At 53.9% G+C, this 26795-nt stretch overlaps 1 protein-coding gene across 4 annotated transcripts in view; it reads left to right on the top strand.

Moving 5' to 3' along the window:
- MAN1C1 (mannosidase alpha class 1C member 1) overlaps window positions 1-26795 on the top strand; it is a 152465-nt gene that overhangs the window by 85731 nt on the left and 39939 nt on the right. For 3 of the 4 annotated variants that reach the window (XM_088022558.1, XM_088022556.1, XM_028113582.2), the window contains exons 3-4: window positions 19473-19588; window positions 21522-21602. In XM_088022558.1, coding sequence (XP_087878684.1) covers window positions 19473-19588; window positions 21522-21602 — 197 coding nt within the window. The remainder of the gene's footprint in view (window positions 1-19472; window positions 19589-21521; window positions 21603-26795) is intronic. The other variant, XM_088022557.1, reaches the window with a different exon arrangement.

Raw genomic sequence — 26795 nt, 5'->3', positions numbered from 1 at the left:
CCACAAATGTTTGAGGATCCTTGGTTGTGTGCTCATCTTAAATGTGGGGCAAAAGACAAGATGGTTGGAGCTCCAGTGTGGTGACTGGGCTTTATTGGCTGATGCCTCACTGTAGGGTGATCTGACAGCAGACTTCTTGGTATAGGTTCTTGCTTTCTAGGGATAGTCCAGAAACCTTCACCTAACCCTCATGCTCTCAGGATGAGTCTCTGTGCCTCTTCCAGGTATCCCACAGTCCAGAGGACCTGTCTTACTCCCTCTCATGATTCAAGCTCTAATCTTCTGTTGGCATGAGAGGGGGACATATTCTTGGCTGAAGAAGGGTAAGGAGGACATCTAGGGGTCTTACTGCCTTTAAGCTGACTTTAAACAAATCCTCCTATTATTCCACTTCCAGAGATGCCTGGTATTGTCGCCAATTCCAGAGCCATTGGATTTGCTGATGGAGACCTGGTGCGTGTTTGCTCTCAGCATCAGGGCTTATATTCTGCTTTCTTGGCTTTGTGAAGTCAGTGTTACACATCTGTCTCCTTTCCAGCTGCCAAACCTTTCTTGCTGCTGTTTTTTCCTCTGTTTGCTTTGTCCTTGTGGATTGATGCCTTTGAAAAATAATTCTCACATTGTTGTTTTAGTGGAGTGTCAGGGGAGAAACAGAGGTTAATGCATTTACCCAGCCCACTGTCTTTACCCACAATCTCTTGCACTTCACATTGTTTGGTTCCCTGAGCCTCAGTGTCATCAGTGTATCGGTTATGTATTGCCACAATGATGCTGCCTAACAAATACCCACAAACCTCACAGGCCTGCGACAAAAAGTGTTTATTTAGCATGAGGGTCTTCAGGGTTCAGCTTCTCCTGGCTGAGTCAGCTCAGTGACTGCTGATCTTGAATGGGCTCACCCTCGTGTCTGGGGAAAGCTGAGTGTGGGCTGATCTAGGAGACCCTTGCCTGGGACAGCTGGGCGACTCAGCTTTGCTCCATGTGTCTTCCATTTTCAGCAGGCTAGTCCAGGAATGTTCTCATGGCAATGGCAAAGGGGCAAGAAAGCAAGGAAAACGTGCAAGTGCTTTTTCAAGCCTCTGCTCATATCACGTTTGCTGTCATTGGTTAAAGTTAGTGGCATGGCCGAGTCCAGAGTAAAAGGAGAGGGTCAGACACCCCACTCAGAGTGGCGAAGGGTGCGGACGCAGGGAGGGGTGAGGAACTGGGGCTATTTATGCAGCCTCTTTACCATGGGTGTCCAGGCGTGGCTCTGGAGCAGAGTGCCCCCACCCTTGAGTTTTCTTCTACTAAACTCAGAGTACGTTGCCTAAAGCAGGAACCTGGGGTCCTGCCACCCTGATCTGTATTCAGTCGACAGAGTCATTCCTTTGCTTACTACTTGGGAGCAATGCTCTCCATCTCTACAATCAGAAATGATCTCTCCGATAGAGAAGTGTACTCCCCAGGCACAGGCTGGGGCCGTAGATCACAGGCAACCAGTTTAATCTGCTTAATTATTTGATTCAATCAGAAGTTGGCTTAATTATTTTCTTGCTTCTCACCTCTTTTTAATCCATTCTGGAAACTGATTATGTCTCTAACAGAACCCAGAGATAAGCGTTTCAATTGGGAAACGTAATTAGCCAAGGAAAATTAACATGGGTGTTGCCTTTTGTCAAAGCACCATTAAAACCCAACTCTGGTCAATACCAATGTAGTGTGAAGACAAACAGCACAGTTTGCACCTCTTTGTGACTGAAGAGGGGAGGTCCGCAGGAGGTAAGGAATTAGGTCTCTTGGGATCTTAGCAAAAGAGGCCCACTCATTCATTCATTCATTCATTTGGCATTTCTAGGCCAGTTCTGGGCTACTGCTAGAGGTGCAAAGGTGAACCGGCCATGTCCCTTGCCCCCCAAGAGTGTAGGGGGAAGAGTCTACACATGATTGTGATGTACAGAGTGTGGGGAACACAAAGGAAGGAGGCCCAGATTCTACCTCCAGAGCTTCCTGGAGCCGGTAACATTGAGCTGGGCCTGGAAGGCAGAGAAGAATAAAATGGCATATTCCAGGGAGAAGGTGCAGCGTGTGCAAGGAGCATGGCAGTGTGAGAGCCAGGCGCGCACGTGGAGGCTGCTAGAGCAGGGCTGCCGAGGGCCTCCTGGGCCAAGCTCAGGCCTCTGAGAGCACAGGTGTGTGGTGTGGCTTTGGGCCATTTCACTTTTCAGCTCCTCTCTCCCTGCTAGGAGTACTAGGATTCTCCTAAAGTGTTTGTTTTAATAGAAGTTTGAAATATATGCCTTTTGCGGGAGACTCTGAATAATCTGGAACCTGAGGGATGGATTCAGGGCAATTGAGAACCACAGATGTGCATTCTAAAGCTTGAGAATAGGAGGGCAGGGGAAGGGAAGGCGTTCTGGACAGAAGGTCCAGCCCGGGCAAAGGCTCAGTGGTCTCGCACATTGAACTGAGTTATGACTGCAGCATGAACCGAAACGTGGGTAATGAGCCACCGGGTAGGCAGGACCGGGGCCACCAAGGGCCTTTTAGAGAGCAATTGGAGGCCAGCGGCTTCACCTGAGCGTCTACAGTGGGGGGACTGCAGACACGGGGGCCTTCCTAATGCTGCTTGGGCTATAACTGTGGCTTCAGGCCCCCTCCTATGAGTCTTTACTTTTTCAAAAGCTCTAAGTGCTCACATCAGTGGTCAGTGGTTTGCTTGGACCTCTGCCCGAGACTGAAGCATGTCTGGAATGTGGTGAGGTGGAGAGGTTCCCTGGCCAGGTGGCTCTTGCACCTGGAGAAAGGGAGGGAGGACCCTCTGCCACCAGGGCCAAGGAAAGGTCGAGCCACCACACCTGCACCTACCTGGTTTCTATGTACCTGAACCCTCAGCCGTCCTTACAGAGAAGAATTCAGCCAAGGGAGACCGTGAGCTAACAGAAGTTGCCAGGCCGCACCTCACTCAGAGGCACACACCCACTGTCTACCACCCCATCTGATCCACGCGCACTCGTGTGTGGAATGGAATGGTGACTGACATGGGTGCAGCTGTCTGTCCCGCTTTGTCGCTTGGTAGGACCTTGCAGCCTCATTCCCTGCCTTTCCCAGGTGGGACCCTTCGCACCGGGGAGACAACTGGTGTAGGAAAGACCACCAACCCTGTAGCATGGAGGCTGGGATTCCAGCTTCCTTGCTGTGTGACCTTGGACAAAGTTGCTCGGCCTCACTAAGCCTCAGCCTTGTCATCTGGCAATGGAGGTAACATAGCCTCCTAAGCCGTGGAGCTGAATAAAATCCTCGGCATAGTGCTTGGCATGCAGGGTGTCCCGGAGGTGGGGGGGGGGGCGTCCCGTGGGGAGAGCATCCTGGTGTGGGGGCGCAGCAGGACCCAGCACAGACTGCTGCCTAGGGGACTAGCTGAGTGGCCTTGGGTGCCAGTTGCTAATCTCCATGAACCTCAGTTTCCTCCTCAGTGAAATAGGGGTGACAGCACCCCTCAGGTGTAAGGATCAAACAGGTGCATTGCTGTGTGTGAAAAGACTTTGGAAACGGATGCTTTTTGTGCTTGTTGTTTCTCCTCTGTCTCTCCAGGGAGCTTAGTCCAGGGTGGGGAGGGTCCTTATTCCGTCAGGTGATTTGAGAGCTCCTTAGAGCCCCCAGCCAGGGCTGGAGAGCGGCAGTGGGAGAAGGTGAGAGCTCGGGAAGTAGAGAAGGTGGAGAAGGTCTGGTCTGCACCCGCCCAAGAACCAGGCAGCAGGGCTTCTGACTCCAGGCCCTGGAGGCTGGGAGAGGGGCATTCCCCACCCCTTCCCCCAGGCTGTGGGAGAGGAGGCCCCCTCAGCAAAAGGGACAGGTAATAACCAGGGTCCTGTTAAAGTTGGGGATGGCCAAATCCAGCTCATCACATTGCATATTGCTCAGGCCTTTCTCCTGTCTCCCTGTGGGTCTCAGCATCAGACCTGGGCTGGGAGTGCAGCACTGCTTCGGAGCCGGGTGCAGGGGGAGCCTCAGCCACCCAGGCGGGCTTCCATCCTGAGCCTTGGGTCCTAGCCAGACTGGCTGGCAGAACTCTCAGCCACACGAGGTTCTCAGATCTTCAAAGGCAGCAGGCGTGTGTCCTGAGCACAGAGCCTGGCAGGAGGACACCAGAGCAGGAGAATGTGGCGGCCGTGTAGAGACATGATAAGCTTTTGATAACAGTGTCTACCTGACATGTCTGAAAAATCAGGAGTGCATCTTCTTGGCAGGGCTTGCAATTTCCTGCTAATGAGTTGTGAGAGGCTGGAACAAGTCATCAGAAGGCTGGGCTGACTCCTTACCAGGGGAGCTGCCAGGAGATGGAACCAGGCGCCAGCTCCCCCCACGCCCTGGGAGGGGGCTCAGCTATGTGGGGATCATCTCTGTTGAGGGACAGAACTAAAACCTGGAGTGAGGTTAGGATCTGCTGGTGGACCTTGACCCCTTGCCTAGAGCTTCCTCAAGACCCCGGCTACATATGTCCTGCCTCAGCAGGGTCTATGCCAAGTCCGCTCTCCTTCAGGCTCCATCCAAGCCAGGAGCACCGGCAATGAATGGCACCTCTCTGGTACCCCCCTGCTTGCAAAGCAGCACTCATTTGTCGTCTTATTGGACCTTCATGACAATCCGCATGAGAGAAACTGAGGCTCAGAGAGGCAAAATAACATGCTCAAGATCATTCCATTGAGTGGGTATATTTATTTAAGGTAACACTAGCTGCTATAACAGATAAACCCAGAGAGCTCAATGGATTGAGACAAGAGACATTTATTTCTTGCTCATGTAAAGTCAAACTGATGGGACGAGGAGGGGGACTCTGTTCCTCATGGCCACATAGGGACCCAAGGTGATGGAGGCTCCATCGTCTTCAGATTGTGACTCCCAAGGTTACCTGGGCCTTGGAGCATCCCACAGGTTGATCAGGCTTCAGAGTGGTGTATGTACTTTATGTCCACATTACATTGGCCAGAACTTGGTCATAGGGCCCCACCTAAATGCAAAGGGGTGGGACATACAGTTCCTGACTGGGCAGCAGTTTTCCCATGATGGCTCTGCCCCAATGAAGGGGGGTGGGATTGTTGCGGGGCCTAGGACAAAGTGTTTTCCTGGAACAGAGGTTGGGAACACTGGATCAGAGTTTGATGGGGGGGTGGTCACTTAGAGGTCAGCAGTGCCAGATGTGGACTAAGACCTAGAAGAAGGCACAGGATGTTCCTGACCCTGTGAGGAGCCTGGACCGCACACTGTCCCAGCCTTTCCCACGACCTCTTTGTGGCCCCTCAGTCAGCTTCTAGCCCACACAGCTGCTGCAGGCCTGCCCTGCTGACACACCTCGTGGCTCCCCACGGCCCTCTCGACAGAGTCCAAACCCTTTAGTCTGGCATTCACAGACCTTCACAGAAGGGCGCCAAGTTAGCTTGCAGCATCCCCCTCTCCTCACCGCCCCCCACCTCCACATATGCTGTGCTCCTCCCTGACCAGCCTCTTCCTGTGGGGTCTTTGCACATGCTGTGTGCTCTGCCTGGGTGTCTTTCCTCCAGTTCCTCAGCCTGCAGACTTCTGCTCATCCTTCCTGATCCAAATCAAAGGTTGTCTTTGAGGCCCCCTTCAGCAGTGAGCCGCTTAGCCAGCTTTGACTGACAGTGTACTGTGTACCAGGCACTGTACGAAAGGCTTTATGTGAATTAACTCCTTCACAGCCTGCCAAGCCTCTGAGATGAGCATCCCGTTTTATAGAGGAGGAGCCGAGTCTGAGAGACAAGAACCTGTGTGAGGTCACACAGCTAGTGAGCGGCAGACAGGTCCCAAAGCCAGGTACGTATGCTCACAGCTGAGACAACCACTGGCTAAACTCCTGCCTTTTATTAGCACCTGTCACAATACATCATTATTATTCATTTGCTTAATAGTTTGCCTTGAATGTGCTGTCTTTCTGAGAGATCAGCTGCAGACTTCCTGTGGGCAGAGGTCACAGCAGATCCATTCTGGAATCTCCCTCACCACTGTCCCCACCACTGCCTTGCCAAGCTCTGGGTGGCGATTTTCTCTGAAATCAATCCCTCACCCTCCGCTGAGAAGCAGAACCAGAAATTCCTCAAGTTATCGTCTGTCATAATCCCCTCCCTGCTTGCCTGTCAGTTTTTGAAAGTTAACCTGAAACCATTTGAAAATGATCTGAGAGGCATAGACCAGCCTTCTCTTTGCATGATTAAGTACAATGGCTTTTTAATGATTTGAGCTGTGCCTTCTGCGGTTTGACAAAAATGGATTACCATATATTTCTGAAAACTGTGCCGCTGAAATCAGATTTTTTTCCATTTTCTCGGTCATCCTCACAAACCTTTGCTGAGAATGACAAATACTCGGGCTTTAATTGTTCAGTCGCACAGGGGTGGTGCCTCCCGAGTTCCAAGAACTGCTGTCTTCGGGGAAAGCCTTGAAAGGCTCCTGGGGTTCGATCTTTAGGAAATTGAACTGTGTGTTTTCTCCGAAGCAGGGAGAGCTGTCTTCTGGGCTTGGCATATTTGCTGCATTTGTGAATTGCTTTGGCCCCAAGATCCAAAACAGAGGCAGTTCTTACCCAGGAAGCATGCTCAGGGTTGTCATACCAGGCATGTGGAGTGGGTGGGTGTGGGCAAGTGGGGTGAGAGGCCTCTCCCTGCTCAGCCCATCCACAGACCTTCCACCTCCTGTTCCCCCTCCTGCCAGACTCTATGCCTCATCCAAGCTGCCCACACCTTCAAGGGGGGTGTTATCAGTTCCCTTTGACAGATACAGACTCATGGCTCAGAGAGGTTAAGTAACTTGGTTATGGCCACACAGCTGGTAATATACAGAGCCAAGGCTTGAACATTTTGACCAGAAGCCTATGCTTTTTCCACTCTTGCTCCTGCCTCTAAAAACACCAAATTTAATCAAATGAAAGGTGACTCACAGGCACCCCCTGCAGCCCATTTATATTTAAAGAAAAGAAAAAAAATTCACTGTACACCTACTAATCCGTCTCTCTAGTGATGTGCGTTATCTGACATTATCCCCATTTCACAGATGAGGATGTTGAGGCTCATGTGGGTGAAGTAGCTAACCAGAGGTCACACAGCTAGGAATAGCCATGGTAAGGTTTGACTCTATGCCTGCCTGACTCCAAAATAATTTCCTCACCCCATCCTTTGTAGGAAATAAAAATCTGTCCCCCTCACCTCAGTTAGGTGGTTAATGTAGATAAGTCTGGCTGGGGGAAGCCTGCATTACTTTCTGTGTAAAATGTGTACAAGTATCTTTTCAGTTAAGGAGAAGGGGTGGTGTGATTTCTGTTAGATTCTAGAAGGAGCCTATGGACAAAAGAAAGGGAGGGTCCCTGGTCAGTGGAGTGAGTTGAGTTGTTCCCCTCCTCTTCCTTGGATGCTGAGAGTGTATCAGGTGGGCCCCTCAAAGGCTCGAGGGGGCAAGGACCACCTGGTCTGGGTTCTGGTCATGCTCTCTCTGCCTCCTTCTCAGGTCTCCAGGTTAACTCAGTACACACTTCCTCAGAACCTCCTGAGTGCCCAGCGTTATACTATGTGGTCAGGATCTCTGCCTTCTGGGGCTTCGGCCTGTCAGAGAGATAGACCAACATAGATCCTCCTGTGAATCAGCCTGGGCCAGGTGATTGATTAGCAGTGGGACCCAAAATGGGGCAGGGAGGAAGCATCACCCCTAGAGGGGATCTGGGAAGGCTTCGTGGAGGAAGGAGGGCCAGGCTGGTCTGTGTGTCATGGCAGGGCTCCTGCAGGGGGAGGCACCCAGCTCTCCGTGCATGGTCAGTGCCTACACCCCAGGGGCATTGTCCCAGCCCACAGGTGAGGAGGGGGCCTGGGAGTCTTGTGGCTGTGGGCACCTCCCCAGGATCCTCTCAGGCCCTCTGAGTCTAGCCGGGGTGGCACAGCAATAAAATGCAGAGTCTCTGTAGCAGACGGCCCGAGTTGAATCCTGATTCCACCCCTCATCAACCTCGGGAAATGTTCGTGACCACTCGCAGCCTCAGTTTCCCCATCTGTGGAACAAGGACATGAATTGTGCCGTCCTCATAGCATTGTTGGAGGCTTAAAAGAGGTGCTGTCTGTGGGTACCCAGCAGCTCAGTGTCCATCTCCACACAGGCTGCCGGCTATTGCTTTGTCTCCGCCAAGGCCCCTGTGGCCAGCTGCATGTCCAGTATTTTACACGCACTGTGTGATCGGTCACCCCCAGGATGGTTCTGCAAGGCAGAGTACAGATGGGGAAACCGAAGCAGCTAGTAAGTGTGGCTCCAAGCTCACCCCTTTCTTCTAGCCCATTCCCTGCAGCCCGGCCATCCCAGCAAGTGGCAGGACGCTGCCCTGGGGCGTAGCTCCGTACCAGGCTCTCCCGGCACTGCCTCTGCCATGTGTCTATTTCTTGGGGTGAATAGGGCCTCTTTGATTTCCTTTCTTTCCCCCTTTCCAAAAATCAACCTTCATCTTGTTATCAGAGCCACGCATCTGTGTCTCTTGGCTCTGGTCCACAGGCTATGTTTGCCACGATCAATGCATAGCTCTGTGTGGCCACGATGTATATCCAAGATGGCATTGTGACCCTGTGCCCATGGACCTGGGAGGACAGCTGGAGGCTCCCCGGATGGGGCTGAGGTGAGGCTGACATTGCCCTGCGCTTGGGGTTAATTCTTCTTGTTCCCGGACTGGTGAACGGCTGCCCCCCAGCTTGGGGGCATCACCAGTGGTCCTCAGGTGGTCTCAGAGCACGGGCCCAGGTGCCCCCGCCACTCTCCTGCCCAGCCACAAGTGATGAGTGGGTCCTTGCCAACCAAGAGGCTTAGCTCCCTGATTTACTCCACATGGAGTCCCCGCTGGGTCCCCCTCCCAGCCACTCTTCCCACAGCAGCCAGAGGATTGGGTCCCTAAGCTGTCCAGGCCTCTCCCTGAGTCCCCAGGGCTGTGTGGCCCTGCCCCAGCCCCTCGCTCCCACCACTGTCCTTCCTCCCTGCATGCGACCTCTCTCTTCCTTTATCACGTGCATTACTTTGTACCTAGAGGTTGTCTGTGTGACACCCGGTTGGTGTCATTCTCTCCCACCAGACCTGCCGCTCTTTGAGGGTGGGAGCCAGGACTGTCCGCTCCCCGTCGTGCTTCAGCACCAGACACGTCCTGAGCACTCAGAAATGTGGTTTGGGGTGAAGAAATAAATCTTGAGCGATCGACTTAATTCCTTGAAGCCTCAACCTTCATGTGTAAAGGAGGGACAATAACAGAGTTGTCATGAGGTTTAAAAAAGCAGCGTGTGAAACCTATAGCATGGTGCCTGGCACAAAGCCAGGGCTCAGCCGGTGCTCCCTGCGGTTATTTCTGTTAACCTCTGATGAGGAAGGGGTTGGTGGTTGGCACTGAGGAGAACTCCACATTCCACAAGCAAACCTTTGTGGAGGGCCAGCCCTTGGCCAAAACCTCGGGGTGTCATGGGGTTGGTCTCTGTCCCCCAGCGCCTCACACTACACAGGAACAACCTCTGGCAAGGGGCGCTGGCTGTCAGGGAGGCTTCCTCACCTGGGAACAAGGCAGTGGGAGGATGGCATCCATTCCTTCTTTCGGCAAATCCCAGAGATGCCTTGCCTCTGCAGGGCCTGTCCCAGCTTAGATGAACCAGGCTTACGTTCAGCCCCCAAAGACACTCTCTGCCCACCATGGACTTGAGAAAAGGACACAGATGACACAGATTACCATACTGAAAGTTGAAAGAAACTCTTTTATTAAAAGAGTTCAGAGGAGGAAGACCCCAGGTCCAGGTGGGGAAATCAGGGATGTCTTCATGGAAGCAGCAGCATTTTCTCCAGGACTTAGAGTAGCCGTTGGATTGGGAGATAGGTAGAGACATTTGGGATAAAAGGAGGGCATTCCACGCAGAGGTAACAGCTTGAGTAATGGGGCTGGAAGCCGAGAAAGACAGGGCCAGAGAATCAGTAGTCTAGCTGGAGTGTGGAGAACATAAAAAGACTAGTAAGAAATAAGGCTAGAAGGGTGTTGTATCAGTCAGCCTCTTCCAAAATAACGCTGTGGAACAAATTATTCTGCAACGAGTGGCCGACAACAATGAACATTTATTTCTAACTCGTGTGGTTGCACAAAGGCTGGACTTGATTTTATTTTATCTAGTCTGTGCTCAGCTGGGTCGTCTGCTCCACCTATCTCTCACCGTCCTTGGACCAGTGGCTGTTTGAGATTCGTTCTTGTCACGGTGGAAGGCGGGAGCACGGGAGGACAAGCCCAACCAGGCAGGCTTGGTTCAAACTGCCATTCAAGTCACGTCCACCAATCCCATGGGCAAGTCTCACAGCCAAGCCCCAAATCAAGGGCACAGTTTAATTCCCCACCCACCGTGAAGCCAAAGCAAATTACATGGGCACGACCAAGGTTGATGGGCCGGAGATGTTTGCTTCTCCCATGGAGGTAGAGGGAGGGTACTGAGCAATCCTCTAACTTGCAGGTAAAAGCCAGGTAGATGCCAGTGTATGGAGGGACTTAGGAGCTGCCCAGGGCTGCAGCTGGACTCTAATATCTCTTGGGGTGAGCAGCAGAAGACTCTGGCTTTTGTTTTACCCTCAACGAGGCAAGAAATGTGTTTAGAATGCCACAAAGCCTGCCCAGCACCTTCGTGCCTTCCTGAGGGAGGGCTCATGCCTCCTGCCTGTCTGGCTTGAAAGCCATGCTATTCTTTCCTGCGGGGCTAAGGAGGCCAAGGGTCTGCAAGGGATCCTAGCTTTGCCAGCCCCATTGTGGCTTCCTCTGCTGGAGCTGAGCCTCATGATAACAGGCCCATGCACTGAACACCTAAGATGTGGTATGCTGGGTATATCAAATTCTCTTGTATTGAATGCCTGCTGAATGCTCTTTGTATACATTTGTCTGAATTGGCCACCCCATTTTTCTGAGCTCAGGTCGGTTGCCCAAGATCACACAGCTAGGAAGGGACGAAGCTCGGATTAGAACCAAGCCTCTAAGATCACATGGTCTGGAAGGTGGTGCCCGGCTACAGCTCTGCCCTGAGCTGCTGAGCCACTGTGTGACTTTGGAGATACCGCTGTAGCGTCCTGGACTCCAATTCGTCCATCTGCCTTTTCTTCTCTCAGAGATGCTCTGAGATAAAAAGCAGTTCCAAATTGGATCCCCAGGACTGTCAGAAGGAGTTTTTCTTTTTATTATTTTTCGAGATTTTATTTATTTATTTGACAGAGAGAGACACAGTGAGAGAGGGAGGACAAGCAGGGGGAGTGGGAGAGGGAGAAGCAGGCTTCCCGCTGAGCAGGGAGCCCGAGGCGGGGCTCGATCCCAGGACCCTGGGACCATGACCTGAGCCGAAGGCAGACGCTTAACGACTGCGCCACCCAGGCGCCCCATCAGAAGTTTTAAAATACACGTTTCCCGATCAGACAGCACCCTGAGCTCTGACTTTAAAACAAACAAATACCACATTAACGTTTTTGAAACACACCCTCTTTTCCCCAGAGGTGCCCTGTCCAGCAGACTGCTTCAGCGAACCGGGCCTGGTCGTGGGGCGCACTGAGCCCCCTTCAGCCGCCGGCCACAGCAAACATTCTGCAGCCGCTGTAGCAGCGAAGCATGGCACCTGTCTGGGAAGGCAGGAGGCCGCGCCATCTGCGGCAACCCATTTTGTCCCGGCCACAGTGTTTTCCTTGGATAGCTGGCCACTGCTGCGGAGAGTGTTTTCTCCGAGGCCAAGACGCCTTGTCAAGTGTCTGGGGATCTCCAAGAAAGCGCCGTCCGTGTTTCCACGAGCCGTTCATTCCTTCAGCAGCCCTCTGTTCTCACCTTCCCTGTGCCTGGCCCCGGGGTGGATCCAGGCCACTGGGAAGAGTCAGAAGCAGCCACTGCCCCTGGGGTTCACAGGCGTGTGTGGTGTGGTGGGGGCAGTGCTGTGACCAAGGCACCTGCGGTGGAGCCGGGCGGGCCGGCCCAGGAGGGAGAAGTCAGGTCTGCTGGGTGGCTCAGGAATTCTTGAGAGAAGACTCAACACTCAAGCCCAGGCCAGGACAAAGTAGCCAACTCAGAAAAGGATGGCATCCCAGGCCTAGGGACCCATGTCAGCAGTCACCCCAAGGCATTTGGGGAGCTTGTGGTGAGATCATGTGGATGGAGCCTCACCCGCACAGAGAGGCAGCAGAGCGCGGCAGAGGCTCCCAAGGCCTGGACCACAGGCACCCTGCACACAGGGCCCTGGGGACTTTGAATGTGGTCGGGGCACTGGGGCCTTAATAAAGGGCAGGAGCATCATAGGATCTGACCATCTTTTATCGATTCACCTCTAGTAAGAGCATTCTGTCGAGTGCCAGGAAGAGTTCCTAAAAAATATCTTTAGTCCTTCCAGAGGCTCCAGGAAACCTTTGCCTGGAAACACACATCCTCTGGACACGACTTGATGTGATCAGGAAATAGCCATCATGGGAAGATTTAAGAAAAATGTTATTACTGGAGGGAAAAAAACCCCGCCCCAGACCTGACAGAGTGCAGAGGTCCTGATCCCTGAAAGGATTTCGCGAGGCCAGACGACCTCGCCAGACAAGACGGTGTGGTTTTAAACAATGCCCTTTGGGGTGGTGGGGATATCACTTTAATCATCCTAGAAACCCACATGACAGAACATTCCAGTTGCTACTCCTGCATAACAAATTACTCTGAAACTTAGCAGCTTAAAACAATTATTATGCTCAGAGATTCAGTGGGTCAGGAATTCAGAAAGGGCACAGTGGGGACATCTTTACCACCCTCAGCTGGAAAGGCTTGAAGGGGAACTTGACAGCTGGAGCCATCTGGAAGCTTCTTAATTCACGTGTGTGGAATTGATGCTGGCTTTTGGCGGGGAGCTCAGAAGGGGCTGCCGGTCAGAAAACATACACATGGCCTCTCCCTGTGTTCTCTCCTTATGGGCTACCTTGCGCTTCCTCACAGTATGGTGACTGCTTCTAAGCGCCAGTGTTCCAAGAGACAGGAAGTGGAGACTGCCCGGTTCTTAAGGTCTGGGTCTAGAAACTCCCTTGTGGTTTGTTCTGTTGTTCCTGGTAGTCACAAAGGTCCACCTCGATTCAAGGAGAGGAACGGTGGGAGGAGTCCCTCTCCTGGGGTGGGGTACACTGTGGCGCCCTGTTTGGAAAGAAGACCTGCCACACAGCCACACTGGCTTCTTTGGAAGCTGAGAAAGAAACACTTGTGTTGTTTCTTTACAGATTAAGGAAAGTCTCTGAGGATTATGTCATCAAATTAAATGCAACCGTTAAGAGTATGGCTCTGGGGATAGTGCAGTAATAGGCTATGCTTTGGGTGATTTTTTTTTTTTCCTTCTGAATGTTCTTCCTGCAGTTTATGTTCCCCAGCCTGACTGCTTTCTCTTTGCTAATGTAACATCCCCTAAAAACCTCACTGTCATTAGTACGGCAGAGTCAGGAGAAGGGGTACAAGCCTCAGTCCAGCAGAGCAGGGCTCCTGCCCAGGCAGCCCCAGGGGGAGGAGGTGACAGGAGTGGAGGTCTAGTTCCTTGTAGAAACTGACCTACACATGACAAACAGCTTCACACAGGACAATGGTGCACACACACTTAGCCCCTCTGGCTGATCTGGTCTCAGCCTGGTGGCAGGGTCTCCCCTGTCTACTGGCACCAGCCCCTGAAATAGCTAGCTAGCCTGCCCTGGGTGCGGTCCCCACAGATGCCTCCTTGGTGGGCTCAGTCTGTTCAACCCAACACGTTTACCCTTAACACTTCCGGGTGCCAGACTGTAGCCAGGCGCCGAAAAATGTGAATGAGCCACAGCCCGCTCCAAACCTTCCCCACCCAGGGTCAGGGGCCATTTATTCTCGAATGCTGGAAAGTGTTCTAGGCGGTGGAGGACAGCAGTGGACAAAACAGGGCTCTCCCCCCAGAAGCCTATGCTCCCTTAGGAGAAGCCAGTAATGGGGAGCCATCCACATGTAGTATCCCTGGGACGAAGGTGCTGAGGAGAATAAAGAGATGAGGGAGAAGCGATGGGGGTGCTGTTCTGGCAGAGTGATGGGAACTGCCGAGGCCTAACACGGAGCAGGCTTGGAGTTCTCCATGAGCAGCAGGAGCGTAGTGCGAGAAGTGGGAGGGGAGCAGGGGACGAGGCCGAGAGGGTCACAGGGCCTCTGGGTCCAGTGGGAGCCATGAGAGGATTTTGGGAAGAGTAGCACTCTAGGACTGGCATTTTCAAACGGCCCTTCTGGCTGCCGTGTTGAGGACAGATAGGTGGAGGGGTGGGGGGTGGGGAGCGCAAGGGGAGAAGCCCAGGGGCCAGTTAGGAAGCTCTTGGAATAAATCCAAGAGAGAAGAAGGCGACTGGACCAAGGTGGGAGCACAGAGGAGGTGAGAAGTGCGTGGAGTCTGGAAATCTTGTGAAGAGAGCCACCAGGATTCGCCGCGGGATGGGATATGGGGAAGAGAAATGCAGAGTCAAGGGCTGGGGCACAGCTTTTGGAAGGAGGGGCTTGGCGTTAACCACTGTGGTTGGGGAACGGATTTGGAGGAACGGGTTAAAGGTGAAATGCCTGTGACCTCCCAGTGGTGATAGGAGTGGAGGCTACTGGATAGAGGAAGTTGGGGTTCAAGGACAGGTCCTGGGAGTGGACATCTGGGAGCCCTCAGCATGCGGGTGGTACTGAATCACTAAGCGAATGAAGGAGGGCAGAGAAAAGAAAAGCCCCAACAACGGAGTCTGTCCACAGAGTTCTGGAGAAGAGGAGGGAGCCACAGACGGCACTGGGCAGGCCCAGTCACAGGGTTAGGAGGAAAGGCTAGAGGAAGAGTGGCATCCTGAAAGCCAAGGTCAGCTGAGAGCAAGCGCGATGCCAGGGAGAGTATGTGCGGCGTCGGAGATGGACCAGCCTGCTCCCGGCCCTTCCCCTGCCCACTTTCACTGGGAGCTGTTGCTGGAGCCTGGAGAGCGGTCTGACGCAGACCAGAGCCCTGCTCTTACTCAGGGACAGACTGACAATTCCTCTGTGGTGTGAGGAGAGGGGAGCAGCCCTTGTTCTAGAGATGGGGGTGCACAGAACAGGGGCCTGCGGTGAGGGCCTGGAGGAGCTGGTGGAGATTTCTCAGGAGAGGAGGGTCAGGGAGGCAGAACCTCATGTAGGCCGCAGGGTGGTGATCTCAGTGGGTTCCTGGGCAGGGAGACACCAGGTGGGCTCTAGATGGCCCAGGAGAAGGTGGGATGGGGGAGGCAGTTGCTAGCAGTCTGCAGAGAGTCACGGAAGTTGGGGCTATAACGAAGCCCCAGGGGATGGCGAGTGGCCCACGTGGGCTGAGGGCTCTGGCCTTTGGGGCTGCTTGGGGACAAGGTGCAGAAGAGGGGCAGAGAGGCAGTGGGGACCCTTGACCTGAAGGAGCTCACGGTTAGTTAGAAGGTGAGCCAAGCCCCACAGTGCAGGCAGGGCAGGAGTGGTAGGCACATGATTTGGGAGCTCCCTCAGCAAGAGGGGGTTATATGGGTGGAATCAGGGAAGGCTGCCAGGGGGAGGCAGACCTTGGAGAACATGGGGGCTTTGAGTATGCCCCGACGCACAGAACAGCGCTCTTGGCAGAGGAGAGTGCACATGCCAAGGTACGGAGGCAGGAGGGTGCGGCACGGCACGTGTCCAGGAAGCACAGCTCGATGGGAGATGAGATTAGCCAGGTCCTTTAGCATCAGACCCAGGAGCTTCCCCCCTCCCTCCCCTTTTGCACGGGTACTCGAAAGCCATTGCAGCTTCTGAGCTGAGGAGGGACACGATTGGATCTGGTTTCAGGAAGGCAGGTCAGGTAACAGTGTGCAGGGTGAATTTGAGGGGAAGGGCAGGGGTCCAGGAGGTAAGAATACCTTTTGAGAGGCTAGGTGCACACCCAGATTAGGGGCGTTAATGGCCTCAGCAGCAGACACAGGTGGGACCCATGTGACACTTTTAAGTAGGGCCAAAGGTTTTGCAAGCTGCAGTCAGGCCACACTGACCTGGGAGGGGCCAGAGATGGAAGAGATGCAGAGATGCAAGAGCACTCCCAAGGCCTGGGTGACCCCAGAAGACTGTGGAGGGGCTGCCCAGGGCCAGTTGGGGGCAAGGAAGGCCACGCAGTTGGGTTAAGCTCACAGGTACCCAGCGCTGCACCAGCTCCTTTCCGTCCATCGCCCCATTTAGGCCTCCCTGCGGCCTTATGAAGTAGGTCCCACTGTCATGCCCATTTTGAAGACGAGGATCATGAGACTCAGCAAGGTACAGTGACTTACCTTGGCACACAGCTAGTATGTGATGGAATCAGAATTTGAACCCACGTCTCTTTGAAAGGGCCAATGTTTCAAGATAAGCTACAGGGCCTCAGGAAGGAGAACAGTGAACTGATTGATCAAGCACTTATTCTGTGCCAGGCGCAAACAGGTGTCTTTGTCAGAAAGGCCAGGCACACATGTGATGCATTTATCCCAGCTCAGAAACCTGCAGTGGCTCCCCAGTACCTAACCCAGTGGTCTTCCCTCACTTAACAGAAGAGAACTTTGACACTGGGAGTAGATGTGTTGCTGGCCCAAGCTGGGGTTTGAACTGAGGGCTGTGTTCTTTTAACTCACCTCACGGCCTCCTGCCTGGCAGGCAGGGGCAGGGGCGGTCCTTTGTGAACAGCAAGGGTTCAGAGCTGGAGGTGGGAGAGTGAGCCAACCTGGAGCCTGCCTCAGGGCCAAGCCCAGTGGAGCTTCCAAGCCGGGCTGCCTGACTTTTTGTCCCCCTTTGGCTCTGTGCATAGAAATCCTGTGCCTGTTCACTGAATAGGTGTGTGTGTTTCCCCCCATCTCCCCCCCGGGGAGCCGCCCCAGGCCAGCTGCAGGTACAGATAGAGTTGAATTCGGGATTGGACCTCCTCTCTTGCCCAGCCTAGCCGCTGGGTAACCTCTGGCCTAGAATGAAAGGCTTTCCAAGTGCCTAACTGGCCCGCAGCCTGGCTGCACAATAGGTGTGGGCCGGGGTGAGAGATATCCAAGGGAAGATGCAGGAACCTGAGAGCAGGGTGGAGCCTTGCCAATAAATCCCTCAGTGAGCTGCCTTCTCAGCTGGTGCCTCTGGAGCACTTGGGCAGGAGAACCGGTCACCAGGAGCCCTGGCTGCCTTCCTGGCCCAGCCTAGGCCCTTGGGCCTCCAGGCTCAGGCTCAGCCCAGGGAAGGAGGGCCCGTGGGGTGAAAACACCAGGCAGCCCAGGGCAGGATTCGGAAATCAGATACTCTGGGCCGCGTCTCCCTTGGCCTTGAGCTTCTCTTCAAGCCTTCACGGGTCACAGCGGCCTCCTGCCCCCGTTGGGGGGTGGGGCACGGTTACCAATCAGATCCGACTGTTTTCACAGGGAAACAAGAGAACTTGGGTTCTTCTCCTCCTTTGGTCAATCCTAGGCATGTCCCACCCCTTCTCTGGGGCTCCTCCATGAAATTTAGGGGCAAGGTAGTGGGATTTTAAAAATCCCTTCAGGCCCTTAAAAAATCAGGCGTGAGGCCCTGTGGCATAAGCTTCGGAGCCGAGAGGATGGACACCCGGCGGGCGCTTCCCAGCAACTGTGGCGTCTGGGGTAAATCAGTGCTTTCATGCCTCACTACCTCTCTACCTCACGGTAAAGCGTCCCCGCGAGCTGTGTTTGGCCTTTGGCACCCGCAGGGGAAGCAGCCAGCACCAACCAGGAAAGATCAACTTTGTTTGGCTTTGGGTGTTTTCCTACCAATCCTTCAGCATAGGAGGGGTTGACATTCTGGAAATTCACTTCCACCCCAGTACTGAAGCCAACCTGGGATGCCTGACTCTGAATCGGGAAGCCCCTGCTTCTGGAAGTGGATTCTGAGACCTCCAGCCTGATCCTTCTCCCAGTTTCTCCTGATCTCCCTCCCATCCTGTTCTAGGCCATGCCCTTTATCAGACCTTGCCCGGCCTAGAGAGGTGGTGGTTTGAGTTTCAGGAGTCTCTGCCTGCAAAGTCAACACAAGCGAGCAGTTAGGGAAGCACTAATGAAGGAGGTTAGATGCTAACTCTGAATTCAGGTGTGCCGGCAAAGCCCGTGCTCATGCTTCAGACTCTAGAGAGGCTCAGCCTGCTGGGGGAAGTGGAGCCTGTGCTTCTCACTGCTTTTTGAGCCTCTGCAAGGACACTGAAGGAACCATCAGTCCTCTTAAGCTAAATGAAGGAAATTGCTCCTACTTGTGGTTTTAAGGAGTTGCTGGGAGGGAGCTACCTCTTCCAGGAAGCCCTCCTGATGGCCCCAGGCACATCTCTTTCTCCCTCCTTTCCTCCTTCACAGTACTCTGCACTCAGGCTCTGGTTGTGCCACATGCGAAGGCCTTCCTCATCACTCTCCTGTCCAGTCCGTGGTGTGAAAAGCTGTGATATTTTACACCATTATCTCAGCCTTTACTCCCAAGAGTCTAAGGCCTGGTGGCAGGGGCCTGGTCTCATAGCTCGTGCTACAGTGTAGTCACTGTCCTAGAGCGACCACAAAATCTTTGCTTTGTGCATTTGTGTGGTTTCTTTGCCCAAACTTTTTTTTTTCAAATGGAAATACATTTCTGGTTATAAAAAATAATCCATGAGCAGAAGAAATCAAAAAGTACCTGTAATCCCAGCACTTGGAGATAACCATTGATCACATCCTGCCAGACTTAGTTCTGCAAAAGCTCATCCACATTTGGCATACAACAAAGAAATTAAACTGTGCTTCTTTCCTTTTTTTTGCAACCTACGTTTTTTAACTTAACAGATCCCATGGGTATTTCTCCAGTAAACACAGGTCTGCGTCACCTGCAGGGAGGGCTGCATCATGTCCGATTTTATATTTGAGCCACAATTTATATAACTAATCCCCTATCGTTGGATTTGGAGTTTTTTTCCCAACTTTTCTCCATTGTATATGGTACTTCCCAACTTTTCTCCATTGTATATGATACATGTATATGTAAATACCCTCCTGGATAAATATTTGTGAACATCTTTTTTTTTTTTTTTTGGTCTTAGAATAAAATGAAGAATGAAATTGAAAAGTCAGAGGACTGGCATGTTTGTTAAGATAGAGTAAACCCAATACCGATTCGCCCTCTCCCCCGTGTCACAGAAAAGTGGTGGGTGCCTGGCTGGTACTGATGGTTGACTTTCGGGTGGATATGCATGGACCCTGAAGGTCTGGGAAGCAGTTCGGCCTGTGAACTCGGTTTCCCAGCCCGCTGCCCACTGCCCAGGAAGCAGCCTAGGGTGGGCGGGAGAAGGGATGCTTGCTCCTGGACTCCCCCCTTTCGAAGACTGGTGGAGTCTCCCTGGATCGTGCTTGGGCCAGCCTTGGCCTTGGAGCTTGCCCAGGCACTTAGAAGGGGAATGGGTGCTTATGTGGCTGAGGATGGAAAGGATGGGAACAAGCCTGGGTCATGCCTTCAATCTCTCTGCCTACAGGAGGTCTCAGTGGGGCAACCATCATTGACTCCCTTGACACTCTCTACCTCATGGAGCTGCAGGAGGAGTTCCAGGAGGCCAAGGCCTGGGTTGAAGAGAACTTCCACCTGAACGTGGTGAGTCAGAGACCCTTGGGGTGTTAGAGCCAAAAGGGGTCTGGAAGGTCAGTGGCCAGCTCCACCCTATCACTTCAGAGACCCAGAGACCCTGGGCCCAAGCTGCCCAGCAGAGCAGTGCTGGAAATGGGGCTCCAGGCACTCTCTACTTTGTCCTCTCCTAAGACCAGCCTCAAGGTGGGGGATCCCTCCAGCCCTGGCCAGCCCATGAGTATTTACCAGCCTGTTCTCCTCTGGTAGGGAAGACAGCCGACGACCCCTCCTTCCCCTCCCTGCTGTGCCAGGCACCCAGGAAGTCCCTCCTAGGGCTGAATCTGTAGAGCAGAACAGCGGCAACCGAAGGGGCTTATCTGCTCAGAGCTGCTCTAACCTGGAGCCCCCACCCCACCCTCTGCTGCCCTCAGGAGATAGGTGAGAGAATTGGGAGCCATCTGGATGGCCGAGACAATGACAATGCCTAATTCACAGGCTTGTTGTGAGGTGAACTCCCGCGGAGGGTTGTAACAAGCATCATAACAGGATCAAGCCCGATCTGCATGTAGGGTGGTATCCTTCTCCTCCTCCTCATTACCACTATTTTGAGGCATGTTATGCCTTCTGGTAGTCTGTGTGAGGAAGCTTAGAATCCTTCCATTTCCTACCGTACTGAATGGGAGAAAGGCCGAGGTGGGGGAAGGAAGGGGTATCTTCACAGGCCCACCTTGCCTCTGTGCATATGGTGGAGAGAGAATGGGCATTAGGCAGCTACCTAGGGTGCCAGGTGCTGGCAGGCCCGGGGAGCCTGGGGACATTCAAGCAAGCTGGGGCAGGTTAGGGAGGGTCCTCGGAAGCAAGCAAGATAGGGTCACACCCCCTCTCTGAGCCTTGGCTTTCTCATCTGGAAAATGGGAATGGTGACCTCGCTGAGCACAGGGAGGCTAAAAGAGGGAACGGCTTTGCGGTTTTCTGTTTCACGAGGCTCGCCCACATGAAGGGATGGTCACTGCGTGTTGTCAGCAGTAAAAGACTGTGATGTGGGGAGCGCCGGGCACAGGGGAGGTCAGAGCGGGCACCTTTAGGAAGCCACATGGGGCGCCGGGCGGGTGTCTCACCTGTACCCCGCAGCACCTCAGAGCCACCCTGCTCCCGATGAAGAACCTCGGGCAGAGAGAAGCTAAATCTCTTGCCCGACGTCCCAAAGCCAAGTAAGAGACTGAGGTGGGATTTTAACCTAGAGCTGGTCCTTGGCATGATGCCCCAACACCCCAGATTTGCAGTCCAGACCCCGAGAAAGAAAGCACTGATTAAGGCAAGTGTGGACATGCCCTGCAGGCCGCAGACCTGAGGCTGAGAATTGCTGCTTACCTGCAAGTGTCTGCCTGGCACCCTTGCCTCTCAGCCTCGGCTTTGTCCCCTTTGCCCCAGAACCTCCTCAGAGAACCTTCCCCTCACCCTGTCTCACCTCCCTCCTGCTAAGCTGGAAAGTTCCCACAGGAAGGGGAGGTGGCTGGACTAGAGAATTTGCCTCCCCTCAGGCTAAGCTTCAGCCCTAGCTCCCCCACCAAGTTCTTGAGCTGCCTGGAGAGCAGCCAGGCATAACTTTGCTCCTACGGCCTCGGGCAAGGGCTGGGGAAGGAAGCCAAACCCAGTGTTTATTTGTAATGCTGTCAACGTGCTGTAGTGGCCTGCCAAGCAGGTGCTGATCCCTCTCAACTTTTGCTCTGAAAACCACTGCCCAGCATAGCCCGGCCTGCCAGGCAAGGCCCCGGAGCTCAGCACAAGGGTGGCCAGGCCAATGGGCTTGGGGGCGGGGGGGGGGGGGGGGGAGGCTGGGGCCGGTGTGACTTGTCTCAAGGGCCTGGCTGTCCCTGGGAGCCCTGCAGGCGGCTCACAAGTGTTATCCCCCACCCCGGGTTCCCCCTCCCCCACACCCCTCTTTCATGCGGCCCTGCAGAGTGGAGAAGCATCCTTGTTTGAGGTGAACATCCGGTACATCGGAGGACTTCTCTCAGCCTTCTACCTGACGGGAGAAGAGGTAAGTTGGCCCTTTGAGGCCCCTGGACCCTTCAGGTGTGAGAAGACTTCGGAGAACATCCAATCCCACTCCCTCGTTTCACCAGTGAGGAAACAGGGATGCAAGGGGATTTGCCCGGGGCTGCCCACATCCACCCAACCTCCACGGAGCCACCTGCTGACTCTCCTTGCCCTCTGTCTGACGCTTCCTTTCCGCTGCCCAAGTGAGCCCCACGGGCTCCCACGTTTATAGTAAATTCTCTCAGGAGCACGACTAGTCTCTTCACACCATCCACGCAGCTCCCCACACAGCACCCAGCAGGCTCTGGGCTCAGCTCGGGCTTGTAGAGCTGCTGGACTGGTTTTTGCAGGTGTTGGTTTTCAGGAGAGATGAGGCCAAGACCACTGTTTCACCATTTCCACCGCTAGGGGCCCTTGGCCTTGTCCTGCTCCACAGCCACCCCCGTCTGTCCCCCTCCTGGGCCAGCCACCAGCCAGCCACTGCTCCAGGTCTCCAGCGGCCACAGGAGATGGGACAGCCGCTGCTGGTCACATGCCCTAAGTGCAAGGCCTCAGCCCCAGGCTTCAGCTTCCAGCAGAAGGGCTGTGAGAAGGGTGGGGAGAAGGCAGAGCCCTGGGCACAGAGTCAGAAAACCTGGGTCTTATCTAACCCACACCACACCTGCCTGTGACCTTGAGCAAGTCCTCTCCCACTCCGGGGCCTCGCTTCCTTCCCCACGGTGGGGATCGGCTCCCAGAGCTCTTGTGAAATGGGACATGAGGGACAAGCTTTGACCCCGAGCTGACCAGCTCCAAAGCCTATACTCTCCGCGCTGCAGGAGAATTTTGAAAACCACAGAGCTCTGTAGAAATGGGAGGCTCTTCATCCCCTCGTCAGCTCCCATGAAAGTGCAGCCCAAGTATCTGGGCATGAGGTTGGCCAAGTCCCCAGGACATGGGTCATCCATCGTTGTGCTCCGCCTTAGCCAGAGGGCCGCACTGCTCAGCGCAACCGCTGCTCTAGGGCTGGATGCCTTGGCTTTGGCCTTTCCCTTCCCTGCACTTCTCCCTGCTCTGTCCACCCTGAGGCAAATATCATCCCTACCCCCTGCCACCCGGGGACGCAGAAAATTCCCTGCTAAGCCCCAGTGCTGTTGTCTGAGGAGGTCATTTCTGCAACCAGGGGTTCGAAGCAACAGGTGCATGCGCTCCCGCCCCAGCCGCTTTGGGCCTCTCCCTCAAGCCTCATCTCCTCAGCAGAGATTAGCACTTGTACCAATTCGTCCCCAAATAATTGTAGCTGGGAGCCCTTGGCTTTGAGCCACACAAAGCCTGAATTTTATTTGAAAGGCCGAGGACAGGAAAGCGCATGGAGCGGAGAAAGGCACCCTGTTCTTCCAGGTACTTGCCCAGCCTGTCTGCTGCTCATGGCTCTGGGAGGTGGCCACAGAACGTGGGGACAGGAGAGGGAGCCATGCAGCTCCGGGCTCACAGGGGTCAATTTGGGGGCCAGTGATTGAGGGAGGAGCTGATGCCCCTCAGTCCTGATGCTCGACCTCTTAGGGTGTCTGTGATTCTGAGAACTTATTTGAGGCCTTGGCTCCCTAGTGATATAGTCTGGCTGCGTCTGAGGACCCAGAGGACGGGAGGTCCCCCAGGGGGGTCGTTGGCTTCATGCAGGATAGAAATGGAACATGAGCCAAGAGGAAGTGAGAGCAGAGTTTATTGAAGACAGAGTGCGGGCACAGACAGAGCATCTAGGAGACTCGGAAAGGAAAAGGAGAATGAGTCTCTTTGCTTGGGATCTGGGGTTTTTATTGAAAATTGTGGTCCGATGTCCTTGTCCTCTCAGGCATCCAGGAACTGGTCAGAACAAGGACAGGGGTCCAGGTGCCTCCATACGTCACTTACTGCTTGGAGCCAGGGGGTCTTGGCATCAAGATATCTAGTGTCAGTGTCTAGGATATACACAGGGCCGTCTTGCCTGGTCATTCTTGCCTGGGCAGTCCTTAGATGGTACCTGTCGTGCTGGAAGACTCCAAAGAAATCATTAACTCCTTGATCCTTACAAGGAGGGCTACATGATTTATACTGAGGCAGGTGTAAGGCAGGGTGCTAGCAAGGATAGAGGCAGGAGAGGGGGCATAAAAAGCAGTCCTTCATAGGCTCACTTCAGTTCCCCTATGTCACTAGAAGGATCATCAGTCTGAGTCTCTAGGATGCAGACTGGACAGTGGGGTGTGGACAGGAGTGCCTGTGATTTAGAACTAGTTCACAAAGCCCAGGGAGCCCCACATGGCTCAGAATCCCTGAGCAGGCCGACTCCTGAGGTTGTGGGCACAGCCCTGTCCTCTAGCCACACCCTGCTGATCCCCCTCTGTCCCCAGCACTTCCACATGGCAGAGACCGGGCCCCATGTGCCCTGTCTCATCGGCCCCCAAACACCCCATGAGGTGGGGGTCTTCGCCTACTTGCAGATGCGGGAACTGAGACTTAGAAGGAACTTGCTCAGGTCGAGGTCCCTGAGGGCTGTGGTGGGTCGGCTCCTGACCCCGTGGCCTTTCTGCCACAGGCCGGGGTTACAGCCCCCATGCAGCTTGGCCCGGCATCACCGCTTGTCGCCAGAGCTCGGCCGCACTGGACTGGGGCCTCCCTTCTCTCTGTGCTCCGTCTCGCACAGAGTGGGTGCCCGTGGCTGGGTCTTCCCATTCTTCAGATTTCCCACGAGTATTTGTGGAATGGTGGCAGAGACCCCAGCCCCCTCCCGGCCTGAGGCCTTTCTTTGCTGCAGGGGGAACCTAAGGGAGGCAAATCCCCTGCTGGGTAGGCCAGCCCTACAAGACGCCCCTGAGAATGGCCAGCGTGATGACAGCCACGCCAGGTGACATTTGCACAGCTCTGTACGGTTCTTGCAGCACATTCACTTATATACATCCTCTTACTTGAGTTCTAAAAGAACCCCGTGAAGCATCCAGGGCACGTGAGCAGTTCCACTGTGCAGACGAGGGTCAGAGACAGTACGCGGCTCACCTGAGGTCACACAGCTGCCAAGTGGGAACATCTGAACCTGGGCTCTGCCTCCCAGCCTGGAGACCTTTCCACTCTACAGAATAGGATTCTTGCTGGTTTCTCTCACCTCTGTTCCGGAACCACTGGGCCCCTGACTGTGGCTTACCATGGCTGCCTGCCTTGCTCTGTGTTGGAAAAGCAGCTGATAGCACTTACAGGCTCCACAACCTTGGGCAGATTGCTTCATCCTCAAAGTGCTCAACACCCTCCCCACCAGGCTGTTGCAGGGATTGAAGGTCGTGTAGATAAGACACCCGGCACAGTGATACATTGTGATTTCTAATAAGTAATATATATTTGGTCTTCATCCCATTTCTGGCAGAGCTCCTAAAACCCTTGGAATTTCCTAAGCACTGAGAGCAATAAATGTGTCTTTTGTTTTTGTAAATTGGGTGACTCTTGGACCCCACCTGAGGATAGAGGCTGGTTGCCAGGAGAACCAGCCACAAGGTGAGAGGGTTATTATATTCAGTCCCACCACCCTGACTTCCAGGGATGGGAGAGGGGCTGGAGGTTGAATCAGGAGCCAATTAGCAGTGGTTTAATTAGTTGTGCCCATGTAATGAATCCTCCATAAGGAACTGGGCCATGGAGCTTCCGGGGTGGCTGAGCACCGGGAGATTTGGGGAAAGCACCACTCCTGGAGAAGGCATGGAAGCTCTGTGCCCTCTCCCCATACTTCGCCTTAAGCATCTCTTCCATCTGGCTGGTTCCTGAGCTACATCCTTTTTATAATAAACCAGTTAAGTAAAATGTTTCCTGAGTTCTGTGAATCACTCTAGAAAATTAATCAAACCCACAGAGGGGTTCGTGAGAACCTCTGATTTAGAGACCGTGGGTCAGAAGCACAGGTAACAGGCTGGACTTGGGACTGGTGTCTGAAGTGGGGGGGCGGTGGGGGGAGCAGTCTCATAAGGACTGAATCCTCAAACTGGAATCTGATGCTGTCTCCAGGAAGATAGTGTCAGAACTGGGTTGAATTATAGGGCACCCAGCTGGTGTCTGGCGAATTGCTTGGTGGTATAGGGAAACACCCCCCCACACACATAGTGGAATTGGGTTCAGAATCTGTTCCATACCTACTCACGTCCAAGAGAATAAGTAGGACTCATGTTTTTCTGTTCCCAGTGGTACCCCTCTGGTCTACACACACTCACTCAGCATCCTTCCTGGTGTGGTTGAGACCCTGCAGTGCCCACCAGCCATAGGGCTTTCCAAAGGTGGAGACGTGGAAATTCCTAAGAGCATTTAAGAAGATTGAGCTCGGAGTCCTCAGGGCAGAGGGCAGCCAGCCAGCTGCCTGGAGCCTCACCACTGGGGTCAGACGTTGAGTTCAGTTCCTCTGCGCCTCACTGCTCAGCCTCTCGGGGGGCAAGTGACACTATCAGGAGCCTCAGATGAGATCCCTTTGTTGTTGCTAAACCAGTGGCTTCTGGGCCAAGGCTTTGGGATCTGGGTTCTAGACACACTCCCGCAGGGACTCCGATGTGGGTGGCCCCCATGCCCACTTCTGGGACCCACTGTCTGGCGCTGGACACTGTCCTCTCCTCTCGCCCGTCCCTGCCAGGCCCCAGGTGTGGTTCTTCCCTTCCCCCCCTCTCCCCTCCCGAGCAAGAGCCACAGCTGCCCTCGGAGGCCTTGCTGCCACATCACAGCTAGTCCGGCTAACTCCCCACCACTGCAGGCCCTCCGCAGCTGCCTCAGCTTTTCAGTGGCCCATACTGGGGCCAGGGTACTCAAGAGGACTTGGTTTTGCAGCACACGGGAGGTCGGCAAACCGGATCAGCCTCGAGCTTGGAAGCAAAAGGAAACGTGTGTTGTTCCACTCAGAACGGTTGCTAAGTGACTTACATCTCGCGTTTTAAAAAATAAATAATACTGTGGGCTTGCTTTTATTATAAAACAGCACAAAAAGAGAGATAAGCCAGATGAAGAAAACAAAATTCCTCTGTGAGCCCACCCCGCACCCCTAGGAGAGCATTGTTAATATTTTGGTGTATTTCCTTCTCATCTGTTCCTCACGCATCCGTGTGCATATAATTACTAAAGTTGAATTACACTATTTCAAAATACACTTTTAATAAACTACAAACCCTTTCTTTGCTATTAAGTAATTGTCTACATCATTCCAGTGGCTGCCTGGTAT

This window comes from Eumetopias jubatus, unplaced genomic scaffold (assembly GCF_037043125.1).
Source record: "Eumetopias jubatus isolate StellerSeaLion01/CBP00866 unplaced genomic scaffold, mEumJub1_p1.0 scaffold_4, whole genome shotgun sequence".
Classification (NCBI taxonomy): Eukaryota; Metazoa; Chordata; class Mammalia; order Carnivora; family Otariidae; genus Eumetopias; species Eumetopias jubatus.
Note: the sequence above shows the minus strand (reverse complement) of the source record. Positions and strands in the feature narration are given on the sequence as shown.